Source organism: Tinamus guttatus, unplaced genomic scaffold, assembly GCF_059628265.1.
Source record: "Tinamus guttatus ecotype Peru unplaced genomic scaffold, ASM5962826v1 Tinamus_guttatus_pri_ptg000866l, whole genome shotgun sequence".
NCBI lineage: Eukaryota > Metazoa > Chordata > Aves > Tinamiformes > Tinamidae > Tinamus > Tinamus guttatus.
In genome coordinates, this window is record NW_028289400.1 from 822,288 (window position 1) to 837,238 (window position 14,951).

The window sequence follows — 14,951 nt, forward strand, 5'->3', positions numbered from 1 at the left end:
GACCTCAAAGAAAGGGATGAGCTGTGTCCCTTTGGGACATGCGTCCCAAATGTGGCTTTTTCCTCTGGAAAAGCCACGTTTCCCAGGATGCTGAATTTCCCGGGGCAAAATAATTTTCCATAAGGTGCAGTTTCCAAAACCCCTTTGGGGGACGGTGCGAGGTCCATGCAGAGCTTCACTCTTTCTGTCGTTTCTATCCTTTATCTGCAGTTATCCCCTCCGCAGTGGCACGTTGAGAACTTCCAGGTATTTTTGGCCCAGAGTTGCTGAACTTGCGTGTAAGCAAACGTTGAGCTGTGGGTGACGGTTGTTTGAACACACAGAACCTGCCTTTTGGAGCCAGAAGTTGCATTTTGAAGCTGTAGCAAAGCAGCCTCGATGCCTCGGGTTGCTTTTTTTCACTCTTTGCTATTTCAAAGTGCGTTGCTAGATGTGGCTAAATCTAAACAGAGACAGGTAGGAGATCCCTGAGGAGGGAAACACAGGCTTCATTTAACAGGAGAAAATCCGAGGTGAAATCAGTTTTCCCAAACGCTAAGCGTGCTTCTCGGGATGGTAACTCCTGTCTGTGCTGTGTTTCAGAGCCTAGCCCAGCTAGAGAACCTGTGCAAGCAGCTCTATGAAACCACGGACACGGCGACGCGGCTGCAGGCGGAGAAGGCGCTGGTTGAATTCACCAACAGCCCCGACTGCCTGAGCAAGTGCCAGCTGCTTCTGGAAAGAGGGAGTGTACGTAGACCCCGGACCCTCCCAAACATCCCGGATTTTGGGCCTCGATACGTTTGTATTTTATAGCCAGCGCACCGTAATGTATCTGTTTGTGGGCAGCCTCTGGCTCTGGTACCTGCTCGTGCTGCTGCAGAGGTTGCCACAAATGTCTGTGAATTCTGGGGGCTTCGGGCTGCCTTTCTCACCGACTGCCACACGCACAGGCCAAGCTTGAAGCTGGCAGCATCCTAATGGCAGGAATGTTTCACGGATTGCAGTGTGGGACCCACTGCCTTCTCCATTGGGCATGGGGGGAAGATGGAGGCCCAGAGGTTTCCCCTCACAGGGGGTGAAAAGAGCAAAGTTTCCTCTGGATCTTCTCAGAGAATTGCCCTTGCTGTGGCCTTGCTCCAGTAATCCAGCAATTGAAAATGGGGAAAACAGATCCCATGCTCCAGAATTAGTGTCACAGAAGGGATATAAATGATCCCCTGCGAAACAGTTAGCTTGATGTTCTGCTTGGTGCTTGATGGTGTTGTGAAGTGTGCCATAAACTACAGACTGAGGTTTTTTGTTGTTCTTTTCTCTCCTTTACAGTCGTCCTACTCCCAGCTGCTGGCAGCTACATGCCTTACCAAGCTCGTGTCGCGCACAAACAACCCGTTACCGCTGGAGCAGCGGATAGACATCCGTAAGTGCCATCTCTCCAGCCAAGCTACTGCTAAAGTGACTGATTGTCCCCACACTTCACCCCCGAGTGGGAGGCTCTTGGCAAATAATTGCATTTCAGGGTTCTTTGGGTGTTTTAAGGTATATAGCTTTGCTCGCAGGTTGCATCCTCACATATATCCAGCCTGAAACCTATTAGCTAAGGATATATAGATTTTTTTTTCCAGTTGAGAGGGTGACGTTTCTGTGGTCCTGTGAATAAGCTGATAGCGGGGTAGCTGCCCTGCTCTATTATAGCAAATAGCCTTTCCATAGCAACGTGAGGCAAAGGGACTCCGAGATACCATTGAACCAAAGTCATGCTTTATCCCAAAATTATTCTATAACAAGTCCTTAATTATAAAGAAATCTTAAATCCCATGAGTGAGAACATTTCCTCTTTGCTTTTACATGTCCCGAAGTATATGGGATACATTCTCCTCACTTTTCCCCTTCCACATTGTTGAAGGAGGCCGTTCCCATGCCCGCTCCAGCTTTTCCAATTTGTGTTCATCTAAATGGCTGCTGTGCTATTTTTTTTTTCCTGCTGAAGCAGCTTTCTGAAATACAGTTTTCCTAACCCAGCGTCCCAGTCTTGGCTCCACGTGCAAAGTCTTTGTCTGCAGAGACGCCTCTGCTCTGTGTTTCAGGGAACTATGTGCTCAATTACCTTGCCACTAGGCCGAAGCTGGCAACGTTTGTCACGCAAGCACTAATCCAGTTATATGCCAGGATCACAAAGTTGGGCTGGTTTGACTGTCAGAAGGATGAATACGTCTTCAGGAACGTGATCACGGATGTCACAAGGTTTCTACAGGTGGGACCATTTTCTCTAGATGAATATCCACCCGTGTGTGTTTGCAAATTGTGTGTTTTTCAGTGAGTCTCTTGCACCTTTCTCTCTCTTGTCTCATCTTCAGCTCTTCCTTTTCTGTCAAGTAATGACCATTGAAACTGAAAAGCCCAAAAAAACGCCCTGTCCTGCTAGTTGTTACAATTTTTGGAGAGGCAGAGGTTTATTTAGTCAAAAAAGAGCGTGCCACTGCTAACTTCTTTCCCTGTGATCCCTCTCTTTCTTCAGGATAGTGTAGAACACTGCATCATAGGAGTGACAATCCTGTCCCAGCTAACTAATGAAATTAATCAAGTAAGTGCTACAGCCTTCCTCAGTGAAGTAAGTGTCCAATTTTCTCATTCATTTTGCTGTGTCCTGCTGTGTGTCTGTGCTTTCTGGGGGGAGGCTGGCAGGGAGGGCTCCTTTTCCGCAGCCGTGTGTTTGTTGTGAGCTATTTAATACCTTTCCGCCTCCGCTCCAAGGAATTGTTTTGCTTCTCTCTGGCCTCTTCCATCTTCTGTCACGTTTTGGTGTGAACTTCAGAGATTGAAAGGGCAGCACAGAGGATGAGCAGCCGATGAAGGCTACCTGGGGAAGACAAGGCCCCGAGCACGGCGACTTCGTTAGCATCGTTTGCTTTCAGCCCCTGCGCGTGGTTTCAGCTCTGTGTGCCAAGAAGGGAATAGTTCCTGCCCTCCTCACTGTTACCCAGAGAATCCGTCAAGCTATGCAGCTCCTTTCCTTTAGTCCCACATTTCCTTTTATCTAATACTGAGTTTTCAGCAGGCAGTTCCCAAACAAGCCCGGTTCATCGGGACCGAGCGCTGTATCCCGCGCACAGCCCGTGGGAGCTGCAGAAGGAAGGGCCCCGGCGTAGGAGCCCTTCCAGGGCACTTAGCTGCAATCCGTGGAGCCCTTTTTTGTGGCTTTTCATCTTCCGAAGATGAAGGCTGGAACAAGTGACATGACTTGATGCCATCGAAGTGACGCAGGTTTCCTGCTCGCCTGGGCAGGCTTTGCTGTCGCAGCGCTGATGGTATCACCACCCTAAGAAGTGGCTTGGAGTGGGTTGCCACTTGGGGAATCGCCTCTAATTTTGCTGGAAGGACCAGGAGTTAATTGGGAGGAGGAGAGATTGGTCTTGATTGTAATTTCACTGAAGAAATTAACACTTCTGCCAGCATATTGATTACTGCCCACGCTCGAGTGCGGCTGGAGGCCGGATTGCAAATTGGTCTCAGACCTGGGCACGTCCTGGGCAACGTGAAGCACCCGCTTCCCCGCAGCGCAGACTTGGGTTCTTCAAGCCCGTCCTCGCCAGGGAATCACATCCTGCAGTTCTCCTAACCCTCCTGCCAGCCGTCCCTGCTGTTCCGATTTCCTAGCACACGTTTTTGTCGGATTCCGGCTTGCCGTGCACGGAGCAGCCGCTCGTGGCTCGGCTCCTTGTGCAGGGCTGTGACTCCTGCTTGCAGGAGCCGCCTGGAAATTGTCACCTGGGCCAGAACCTCTGCAGGTGGATTCCCAAATTAGCAGTGGAGATAGCAGGAGAATTTTTTATCTCGGGACATCAAATCTACCACAGTTTCCTCATTTTCCTAAATATGCTTCATGCCAGCAATTGCGCAGGGCGGGATTCAGTGACTCAGAACATTCAGAACTGCTGCTACTTGCAAAAGCAGAACCAGGATGTGCCTGCCCGTTCGAGGGGGTCCTGTATGTGCAGATGGCAAAAAAACCCACCCGCGGGCCTTCTCTCCAGGGCTTCTGGGATAATTTTCCTCTAAACTTCCAGTTACATTACGTGAGAGCCAAGCATTTTCCTAAAAGCTCATGGTACAAGTAAAATAGAGCGTGAGGTCCTCGCAAATAGCAGTTTTCACCCTAAAATACTGCACAGACTGGCCCAGTATCTGAAAGTGGCCCCCGAGTTGCACTGCACGGTGGTGAAGGAGGGGCAGTTTGTCGCGGATTTGCTGCCAGCCTAGAGAAACAGGGAATTTGCAACAACCACGAAGAGAGTAAATCACGTTCCTTCTCATGGAGAGCCTGAAATCACTAGTGCGACCTGCGGGATAAGAGTGGCAAGTCGAATTTTGCCAACGCTGCGTCGAAGTAAATTAAAAAGATTTAAATACCCCTTCATTCCGCCCTCCTGGAACCCGGCGTGCCCGGCGCCTCGGGCTGCGCCGCTGGCAGCCCCGCTCGCTCCGTGTTTAGGATCAGCTCGGCCTCAGCTGCCGCTGTCCCGCTGTGTGAAACCATGTGTGCTCGTGTGTCTCCCGGATCATGTGTCGTCCCTTTGCTCTAACACGGTTAGAGGTCCATGCGGGAGCATGGAGCAGACGTGGCAAAGCCTGAGCAGGCGGTCCCGGGGTGGCTCTCCGGGTGGTTTCCTTCTCCGTGCGGGTTCAGGAGGGGAAACGTAAGTGACCTTCTAACTACTAGGATCTGCCCAGCGGCTTCAGGTAGGATTTAGCTCTTGGGAGTTTAGAACGTTTAGAAAGTCGCGTTCATGTTTATGGGCGACTTAAGATCAAGCTGCTTAAAATACTACCTTTAATAGTGCTTGGGAAGAGATTGAAGCAAACTCGGAGCAAAGTAGCTGCTTAGCGGCAGGAATGGAGCCTCGTGAGTGTATCAGGAGCACGTCCCGCTGCGAAGCAGCAGTGGAAAAGGCCATGGAAGAGCCCCTGGGCAGAGGATGCTCCGGGTTTCAGGGCTTTGCCAGGTCCTTGAATACTCTGCTTGTCCTGCTCCTTCCTTGGCAGCAAGATCTAAGCTCTGCTTTTCTCTGTTCAGGCGGACACTACTCATCCACTGACCAAGCACAGGAAAATAGCCTCTTCCTTCAGAGACTCCTCCTTGTTTGATATATTCACGTTGTCCTGCAATTTGCTGAAACAGGTAAGAAAAGGAGTTTGGCGGCTCCTCCTCTGGATCCGTGTGCGGCCTGCAGGCTTCGGGCTGGACTTGCTGATGGAATTCCTTTGGAACAAGTGTGCTTGTTCTAGGAAATAATCTTATGGCACAGAGAAGCTTATTTCTCTTTAGAGCTGTATTCCGGGTTAGTTTTTCAGGAAAGCTTTGACTCAAGCGTGCATTTATTAAAAATAAATAAATAAATAAAAAGAACAACATCTAACACAAATCCTGAAATATTGTCACCTATTGTAACCTTAGTTTTTTTCCTTTTTTAATTGGAAATGCACGCTTGGACCTCGAGGCTTAGCTTTAAATGTTCTGGCCTCAGGCATCAGGAGAGAGATAAGTTGATTGTTATATTTTTAGATAGCATAGATTCATTGATTTACAATCATAAATATATATATATATAATCTGCAGGAAGGGGGTCTGGGGCGTTTGCTTCCAGAAAGAGGAAGAGTGCCTTTTCTTCCAGGCAGCGCTGTCAAAGCTGCCAAATAGCATGAAAAGTGATTTTTAATTTAAAGGTCTTTCCAGGTGAGCAGTTCTGGTTCTGTCGCCCGTACAGGTGGGTCTATGGGAATAACTCCGTCTTTTTTCCCTATCCTGGTTTCCCCAGGGAACAGGCCTGTCCCGTCGCGCTAGCCACCCTTTCTGTGCACGGCCGCCGCAGCTGCAGTGAGCTGGGCATTCCCCGGCTCATCCGCCTGCGTTTGCCGGGTAGTTAGAGGTCCCAAACAATAAGGACATTGTCCCCTTCCCTGGCAAGAAGGGCATGGGGAGGTGTTTCCGTGCCGGGAATTGCGGGCGGCCCCGGGAGCCTCCAGCCGGAGGAGATGCCGGCAACGAGTCGGCTGCCCATGCAGCCTGGGCAGGACCTTCCCTGCAGGAGCCTCCAGCTGGAAGAAGAGCCTTTGATTTTAGCTCCGAGCACTGGCACAAAGCAGGGACAGCCTGGCCTGGGTCTGGCCGCAGTCCCGAGTGCTCCCTGAAAACTCTGGAGAAATGACGGAGCATCTCCTGGCCGCCAAGCTATCCGCTCCTTGGGAATAGCCCCGTTTTCCTGCCCGGAACAGCTTGGGAGCCAGAGCAGGGCTTGGACCGATCTGCTCAGCAAATTGGCTCCTTTCCACATAGGGCTTAGGTGGAGCAACAGGATTCCCTGCTCTTAGGTGCTTGTGGAGCAGAAAAGGTATTTGTGTGTTTAACCTTAGGAAGTCGCTTATCTCCCGAATCTGCCGGGGCAATTGCCCGGGGACGAAGCAAGTGAGGAGGGAACCGTGCTCTGTTCCTTGGTTTTGGGCAAAGACTGAGCCTACAAATACACAGGCTGCCTACAAAAGCGTAATTGGGTTGGGATATGTGATCCTTAGGGTCGTCACATCGTGCTGGAGTTAAATTGTAGTCTCAAACTCAGCTCTCACCTTCTTGGGTGGTGGGTTTTTTTCTTTTTTCTTTAATCCAATGTGTCTCTTAGGCTTCTGGGAAGAACCTGAACCTGAACGATGAAAGCCAGCACGGGCTGCTCATGCAGCTGCTTAAACTCACCCACAACTGCCTGAACTTTGATTTCATCGGCACGTCGACAGACGAGTCCTCAGATGATCTCTGCACCGTGCAGATCCCAACCAGCTGGAGATCAGGTAACGTTCCTGCGGGAAGAGGGCTGATCTGGAGCACCCCGGCTGCAAACGGAGGTGCCATTCTGGGACCTCTGCACCCAAAACTTGGGATCCGGGGCCGGGGGTGAAGTCCAGCCTTTCCTCGGCGTGATTCCAAGTGTGATCCAGCTTGCTTGGCCGGCTCTCTGGAGTTACAAGAACACTCCTCTACCCTTTGCCTTACATCTTCCTTGGTGTATTAAGACACACCACCTTGATGTATTTTTCACCAGTCACTGCAGGCTGTTTCACAAGTTGCTCCCTGAAAATATTATCCTGGAATTTTTGCTTAATTCCCAGAGCTTTATTGCTGGGAAAGTCAATTGTGTCAAATAGTAGGACTCTGTTATTAACCTGACAAATATACCCGCCATTCTTGACTTGGTATTTCTTTGGAAAATGTTGGCATAGATAAGCATTAAATCTATGGAATGTATTAAATGGACGTGTTGTCAATAAATTGCTTCCTTTTCTTTCAGCTTTCTTGGATTCTTCGACCCTCCAGTTGTTTTTCGATCTCTATCATTCCATCCCTCCTTCATTTTCTCCTCTGGTAAGTTCAGTGTTTGTTTTCCTTGCAGAAGCAGCTCACAGTGATCTTTGGGTAGGATTAATCTGGGAGATTTCCTGTCTGGAATGTCACTGAGTGATTTCGGACACCTTCCAAGGTTTTGTTGGCGCTCCCTTTTGATGGATAGACTAAAGGGAGGTTGGTCCCGTTCTGCCAGCTCTGAGAACTGATGGCATCCAGCAGGTTTTGGAGTGGATCTAGGAGCAACTTGTGGGTTGGAAGTTCCCCCTTCTCTTTTTAACTTGTGTCTGCTGCATCCGCAAGCGTCTTCCTTAATGGATGCAGCTGCCAGTGAATGTAGTTGATCCCAAAACCCTGCTACAAGTAGGGAGCAAGTCTGGGAGTGCAATTAAGGAATTAGATTTTGCCTTGCACACTTGGAAACTAGGCCATGTCCCAGTGGCATGAAATGGCCACTAGCACAGCTCAGCTAAGAGCTGGATCCCTCCTTGGAAAAAAAATGCCTGCCAGTCATTTGTCTGGCTAACAAGTATTTTTCATAATTAATGCTGCAATGAACACCCACCCTTTGGCTAGGGAGGGAAGGGTCCTTCAGAAATATTGTTACCGCTGAGACTCTCAGCCCTGTTCATTACGTTGTAGTTACTTAGCTAGCTCTGAATTCAGAGCCTCAAATATTCCTGAGAGATACTAACAGTAGACTTTTTTGGTTACTGAACAGAAATATGAGGCAATTAAGCCCACTCCTTGCAATCTCCGCTTGCTTTAAATGGGAGGTTTGCGTTAAAAATGACTTAATATTTTTTTCTTGGCAGCCTTCTGTCTTCTGTATTCCTTTTCCAGGTCTATACAGGGCTTACCAGCTTTCCTTGCCTCTGCTGGTGTTCCGTCAGTCTTGGCTTTCTGTGGCCTCCACTGGAAGAAGTCTCAGTATTTCTGGGACTGCAGAGCAGAGTTTAGAATGAATCTTAGACCAGGAATGTTGTCCTTTAGAGTGCTTTGTTCTTCCATGTGATTTGTTTCTACTTTATGCGTTTTAAATTCATATATATAGAATTCTAAAGGTAGTAGTGACTATAATTTCAAATCCGTTGTTTGAACTAAACCGGCTGATGTCCAGCTTGCAAAGGAGCCTCAAAAGAGCTGCATCATGAAGAGGAAACCTGTGCTATTTATTGCATTATTCTCAGTTTATTCTCTTTGCACTTTGTAGGTTTTATCCTGCTTAGTACAGATAGCTTCTGTGCGCAGGTCCCTCTTCAACAATGCAGAAAGAGCCAAGTTCCTTTCTCACCTCGTTGATGGAGTAAAACGAATACTGGAAAACCCCCAGGTGAGTATTTCGGGTGCAGCTGGTGGGATTTGCTCTGCTTTCTCTCCTCATCAGTTATTTTGATAGAAAATTTTGACTGTATGTGGCCCAGCAAGCCTGGGGCGTCCTGTTGCCCCATGGTGGCACCTCGTGCTGTTTCTCAGTCCTCCTCCTCCTGCTTCTCTCCCTAGAGTCTGTCCGACCCCAACAACTACCACGAGTTCTGCCGCTTGCTGGCGCGGTTGAAAAGCAACTACCAGCTGGGAGAGCTGGTGAAGGTGGAGAACTACCCGGAGGTGATCCGGCTCATCGCCAACTTCACGGTGACCAGCCTGCAGGTGGGGACCGCCCTTTCCTCCCCCGTGGTGTCCTTGGTTGTCATTTTTTCCCCTTTCTCCTCTCTCCTGGGCTTCTCTTGAGACCAAATTGTTGCCCTCTTGTGCTGGGAAGGAGCCCACTACTTAAAACCCTGCAGGCTGTGCCGAGAAGAACTTGCTGAACAGGGCTTATCTTTAGAATTCCGTATCGCTTCACTCCTCAAACGCAGTTCCAGGGATTGCTCCTCGTGTGAATATCATGCCATCTTCTCACTGAATTTTCCCCGATATATACCTTGTAACTACATCTGTGCATGGAATACAGTTTAGAAAGTGGTATAACCTGCATAGATGTTCAAATTTGACAAAGTAGCTATTTGGAAATAGCTGTGAAGTGTTCCTTTGCTCGGGGAGCTGCGTGCTGCACTACAAGCTCAGCCATGGTTTGCAGGCAGGGGCTTTGGCTCCCCTGTGCCCCCTTGGAACCTGCTTTGGGGGCTCTTGGAATTTCTCCTGAATGCTGCTGTTGCCCTCTGAGCTTAGATGCTCTAAAATTCCTTGTTAAAAGCGGCAGCTGTGTCACTAAAACTTCCAGACATCATTGTTTCTGTGTGAAGCAAAATAACCTGGACAGAAACACAGAGATTTGAACTTCCCGCTCTCCTTTTCTCTCTCGGCAGCACTGGGAGTTTGCGCCCAACAGTGTCCACTATCTCCTGAGCTTGTGGCAGCGCCTGGCCGCGTCCGTGCCCTACGTTAAAGCCACCGAGCCCCACATGCTGGAGACGTACACCCCCGAGGTCACCAAAGCCTACATCACGTCCAGGCTGGAGTCTGTGCACATCATCCTGAGGTGAGAGAACAGGGCGACGGCGCCGCTTCGGGCCGTGGGCCCCAGAACCCGGGGCGGAAGGTTCTGCCCTCTCTGTTCTGAATTCCCTCTAAATACGGACTCTGGCTGGAGATTCTGTGAGTCACCAAAGGCTTTTCCAGTTACCTGCATTGGAGATCCTGTCCATGTATTGGATGGAAACAAATGGTTGGGCATGGAAAAATAAGGCCTGAATGCCCCTCTGAGGGGGATGCTCCTTGGATTACCTGTCTTCAGGTAGCTGCCAGGTCATGGGATGAGCTGTTTTAATTAGTCCTGCAGTTTGCAATGCAACTTAATAGTGAAATTAGTGTATTTAGAGGAAAAGGAAACTAAAACATGAAAGAGGGGTGCTTTTATTTATTTATTTTTTTAAATGAAAGTTGGCAGTAAAGAGACCTTGTTCTCGGCACTGCCTGTTCCATTCAAAGATGTTGATAAAATTAAGGTACAAGAAGAGCTCACTCGTTCCAGGTCCTCACGGCCTCTTTCTTTGGGCCACTAGTTCAGATTTATGGCCACAGCCTCAGTAATGCTCAGCCTGTTCCATCAGTCAGGGTAGCCCTCCAAACCATGACAAATACCACAGGGAGAGACTTCAGCAATCCCAGGAATTGGGACACCACTGCGGAAGAGCATCTCCCGCCTGCTCGTAACGGGCCCGTGTCCTGGGTTAGTAGCTGTGCATGGAAGGGCCGTTCTGAGCCGCTCCGTTGCCGCGCAGGGATGGCCTGGAGGACCCGCTCGACGACACCGGCCTGGTGCAGCAGCAGCTGGACCAGCTCTCCACCATCGGCCGCTGCGAGTACGAGAAGACGTGCGCGCTGCTCGTGCAGCTCTTCGACCAGTCGGCCCAGTCCTACCAGGAGCTGCTGCAGAGTGCCACCGCCAGCCCCATGGACGTGGCCGTGCAGGAAGGTGAGCCCCGCGCCCAAGGGCCGTCCCCACGCCGGGCCTGGGGGATCTGGGGACAGCAAACACTGCTGCTGACACCTCTGGGTCTTCAAATGGGCACAGTTGAGTCTCCAAGGACCAAAAGTCTCCCAGGCAGAGCTGGCAGTCGTTCCACTGTGCTAATGTCGTGGCTCTTCTGCACCAAGTGCATAACTGAGTGCTTTTGGAGTAGCTGGGCCCTAAAGCAGGACGTTCTACTCTTTGAATCCCGTTGTGGCCAAAGGCAGCGTGCGTCTCCGCCGCGCACCGTGCCCCGTTCTCACGTCCCCTGTTGTCCCCTGTGCTTGCAGGGCGCCTGACGTGGCTCGTCTACATCATCGGGGCAGTGATCGGCGGGAGGGTCTCGTTCGCCAGCACGGATGAGCAGGACGCGATGGATGGCGAGCTGGTTTGTCGGTAGGGATGCTGCTTTCTAGCTGCACCTCGCTCCATGGCAGCGCAGAAGATGCTCTTGGGGCTCCCGTGCTCTTCCCCTCTTTTCCCCACCCGAAAGACCCAGTGTGGGACTGGCCATCCCAGGAGAGGAGGTTGGCAGCGTCGGCTGTTCCACCTGCTGTCACAAACACCATGAGCTGCACTCAATGGCGTGGAGACAGCAACCCAAGTGCTCTGTCCTGCGAGCTAGGAGGGAAAGAGGTGCTAAATGTGCTTGTTTGTGGAAGGCAACAGGCAACATGGAGCGTTAGCTTCCCCTGGAGCTGCTACTTACTGCAGAAGCCAGGATTAACCCTCGTGTTGTATTTCAGCACCAGGGAGACATTCCTAGTGGTGTCTCTATCTTCTGCCTTCACACTCATGGTCAGTCTTGGCAGCTCTTGATCCCAAACACCAGCACCCACAAACAAATAAGGAAACACCCTGTGGCAGGCGGGTCGGAAGCGGTGCCATGCGCTAGAAATTCCTTGTCCCCGCATCCGGCAGCACCTGAGGGTGTCTCCTCCCTGCCTCTCCCCAGGGTGCTGCAGCTCATGAACCTGACAGACTCTCGCCTGGCTCAGGCTGGCAATGAGAAGTTGGAGCTTGCCATGCTCAGCTTCTTCGAGCAGTTTCGAAAGATCTACATTGGAGATCAGGTGCAGAAGTCTTCCAAGGTAATTCCCTTTCCTGTGTATCTTCCAATCATGCCAAATGCAGTAATATCTTGAGACCTGGGTGCAGTCGTGTTGCCTCCCAGGTTCTGTGGGTGACTTCAGATGACTTCCTCACACCAGCACAAAGCCCTGACTTGCTGGATGCACCTCAGCATTTGAGCTTTGCTTTCCTGACTCTAAAGCGAGGATGAATAAACGGTCCCTTCATCCCAGGGCAGTTGCAAATGTGCTGGGCTCTGAATGCCGTGGTGACAGGATGCAAAGAACAGGAACATCTCAGCCTAGAGCCCCGTTCCCTTCCAGTAACTTGTGACCTTCCCTCGCCACCGCGGAGGCTTCGCACGGCGTCGCCGGTGCCTTGGTGGGCAGCTCTGAGCTTGCTGTTGTTTCTCCCTCCAGCTGTACCGGCGGCTCTCGGAGGTGCTCGGCCTGAACGACGAGACCATGGTCCTGAGCGTCTTCATCGGGAAAATGTAAGTGTTCCTGCCCGCAGGCAGCAGTGCCCAGGGCCTGCCTGAAGGTGTAACTGGGACACCTGGAATCCGAGGCAGCGTTGTCAGTCTAAACTAGTGACGGTAACTTGAGAGACTTATCAGCTCTGATCAGGGGCTTAAGTCGTGCACGGTATCCGGGATTGATTTTGCTGCTGTGGACTCCAGCCTGGGCCACGGAGACACAAAAATCCACCCTGCACCAGGACAATGGAGTCGCTTTCCAGTGCCTGCTTAATAAAACCAAAGCCAGAACGGGGACAGCTTCAAGTACTCGTGCCCTCTCGCTGGACTGTTGCCAATCACCAGCCACGAAAGCTCTGAGGGGAGGGCACTTCTCTATCAAAGTGCTGGGGTTTTTTCCTTGTTCTTTTAGTTATTTTTTTTTTCCAAATAGCACTTAGTACCAGAGTAGCACAAATCTTGTCCTTCCAGTTCCGTTAGACGCCCTGTTCTGCCTGCTGCTTGGCAGCCTTCCCGCAGACCCCTCCTCGCCCGAGTTTTCTCATGGCTTTGGGAGCCTCCGGTAGCGCCTTAACGCGCTCGCCCGGCCCCGGGGCCGGCGCCCAGTGCCACGTGCCTGGGGACACGCAGTCAGCAGCCTCCCCTGGGCCTCCTTAGCCTCCCCTGGGCCTCCTTAGCCTCTCCCCGTCGAGATGTGCCCGGGGCCTGGCCTACCCCGACGCGCCCACAGGGGCGAGATGGCTCTCCTGGAAGGAGCAAGGGCTACTAGAATTCTGCAGCTGACAGTGGATGGTGCAGGTGCAGAATTGCATACGGCTGCATGTTGTCACTGCCGCAGAATTCTCTTACCCTTGCTGCAGAAATCAGCCCTGGAGAGCCACAGAATTCCAAGGGCCTGGGTATGGGCCAGTGTAGCTTGGGACCCAAGTAGTGAAGATTATCTGAAGGATAATTTTCTAGTCAACCAAATGTAAGTACAGTAATTTTATACCAATATTTTGTGGCTTGTGATGTCTGTGGTTCTGGTGGAGGGTGGAACTGATGATGTTGGGTGACTTTTGCCTGGAAGAATCTGCCACACAGCAAAGGAGAAACCAAGCAAACCCCTCTGACGCGTCCTTGTTGTGCTCTCCCCTAGCATCACGAACCTGAAGTACTGGGGTCGCTGTGAACCTATCACTTCCAAGACTCTGCAGCTGCTCAACGACCTCTCCATCGGATATCCTTTTGGGAAGAGCCGGGAGCATACAAAGCACTTCAGTTTCACGAGGGGTGACGAGCCACCCGGCCGCTCAGTGGGAACAGGATGTCTTTGCACATAACGGATTCCAAATGCGGATTTAATCTTCTGGATAGAGGAAAGAGCAGAGTAGAAGCGCTTGCTCGAGTCTTTCGTCTAGTTGTTGTGTTCCAGCTGGTGACTGCAGTTTCATCAGCTTTTTAGTGGGCATCGTAGCTGCCTTGTAACCTACCATCTCTCCAGTCGGGATCTGTGGGCACTGACAGTCTATTTTATGGTCTTCTACTTGTTCTTTGTGCCACGTAAATGTAGGTCTGCATAGACAAAAGCAATGTAGTAAGAGTCCTTGAAACAGAAGAGAGGCTAGAATGTTTTACATAAAATAGACATAAACCCCCTTTCAGCTTTGCTCTGGAGGGTGCTCTGCAAGGACAGGAAATGTTTCGCTGATTCTGCTGCTTCCTTAACACCCCCTTTACATACAGTAGTGTTAGAAAGCTGGTGAAACTCAGCGCTGTCCAGTTCATGCTGAACAATCACACGGTAAGTCCTCGTGTGTTGAGAAAATCCCCACACCTGAGCACCTGGACACACTTCTGAGGTTCACGTGTTTCCTGGATGCTGCCGGGATATAAGGAGTGTCTAGGGGAAGTTGTCTTCATTCCTCTTCTCTGTTCAAAGCCTGCCCTCAATTTTGATGGTTTGTAATGACGTGATACCTTGCATCCCAGAAGAGTTAATGTGGGAGTCTCTGTACTGAAAGACAACTGTCTTCAGGGTGAAATGCAGGAGACGGCTGGCACTGCTGCACATGCAGTTGGAAAAGAGTCCGAAATCTAAAACAGAAAAATAAGTGCTGTAACAGCCCAGCATTCCTACCGAATGCTGCTGGCTCCAGCCTTGTTTCTCATCCCTACCAATCTGGTATTCCCTATGCGGAACCGGGATGTTGCCTTAAAAGCAAGAATGTGGGAATGAGCAGTGAGGAGCGAACGCCAGAGCATCGGGTTCCTGCCCGGCCTCTGTGCACGTTTGGGCATGCGATGCCACCTGATGCCACCGCGATAGGGCTGTGTCACGGCCGCGTGCCTTGATCCAGGGGCCTGGTAGCAGTGACACGTGCGGCGTTGGGACTTCACCGTGCAGTGCTGCCCTTGGCCATGGAGAGGCCATAGCCGGGAGCCCGTCTGCAGGGGCTGATCTGCAGCAACCTGAACCCCTTGGGAAGGAAGGGCAGGACGCCCCGCTGTCCTGGAGGCAGAGCAGGGCTTCCCTTGCTCAGCTCCCGCTGGGAGCTCCACATGGGAAGTGAGAGGGCAGGAATTGTGGCCAGACATCCCGG

At 51.1% G+C, this 14,951-nt stretch overlaps 1 protein-coding gene across 2 annotated transcripts in view; it reads left to right on the top strand.

Moving 5' to 3' along the window:
- The window catches only part of XPO7 (exportin 7), a 28,655-nt gene that overhangs the window by 6,657 nt on the left and 7,047 nt on the right, over window positions 1–14,951 (top strand). The window contains exons 2-17 of one of the 2 annotated variants that reach the window (XM_088537798.1): window positions 583–729; window positions 1,306–1,399; window positions 2,067–2,233; window positions 2,498–2,590; window positions 5,054–5,158; window positions 6,654–6,819; window positions 7,317–7,390; window positions 8,583–8,702; window positions 8,873–9,019; window positions 9,679–9,851; window positions 10,594–10,787; window positions 11,114–11,219; window positions 11,779–11,914; window positions 12,314–12,387; window positions 13,508–13,579; window positions 14,080–14,152. In XM_088537798.1, coding sequence (XP_088393924.1) covers window positions 583–729; window positions 1,306–1,399; window positions 2,067–2,233; window positions 2,498–2,590; window positions 5,054–5,158; window positions 6,654–6,819; window positions 7,317–7,390; window positions 8,583–8,702; window positions 8,873–9,019; window positions 9,679–9,851; window positions 10,594–10,787; window positions 11,114–11,219; window positions 11,779–11,914; window positions 12,314–12,387; window positions 13,508–13,579; window positions 14,080–14,152 — 1,941 coding nt within the window. The remainder of the gene's footprint in view (window positions 1–582; window positions 730–1,305; window positions 1,400–2,066; window positions 2,234–2,497; window positions 2,591–5,053; window positions 5,159–6,653; window positions 6,820–7,316; window positions 7,391–8,582; window positions 8,703–8,872; window positions 9,020–9,678; window positions 9,852–10,593; window positions 10,788–11,113; window positions 11,220–11,778; window positions 11,915–12,313; window positions 12,388–13,507; window positions 13,580–14,079; window positions 14,153–14,951) is intronic. The other variant, XM_088537799.1, reaches the window with a different exon arrangement.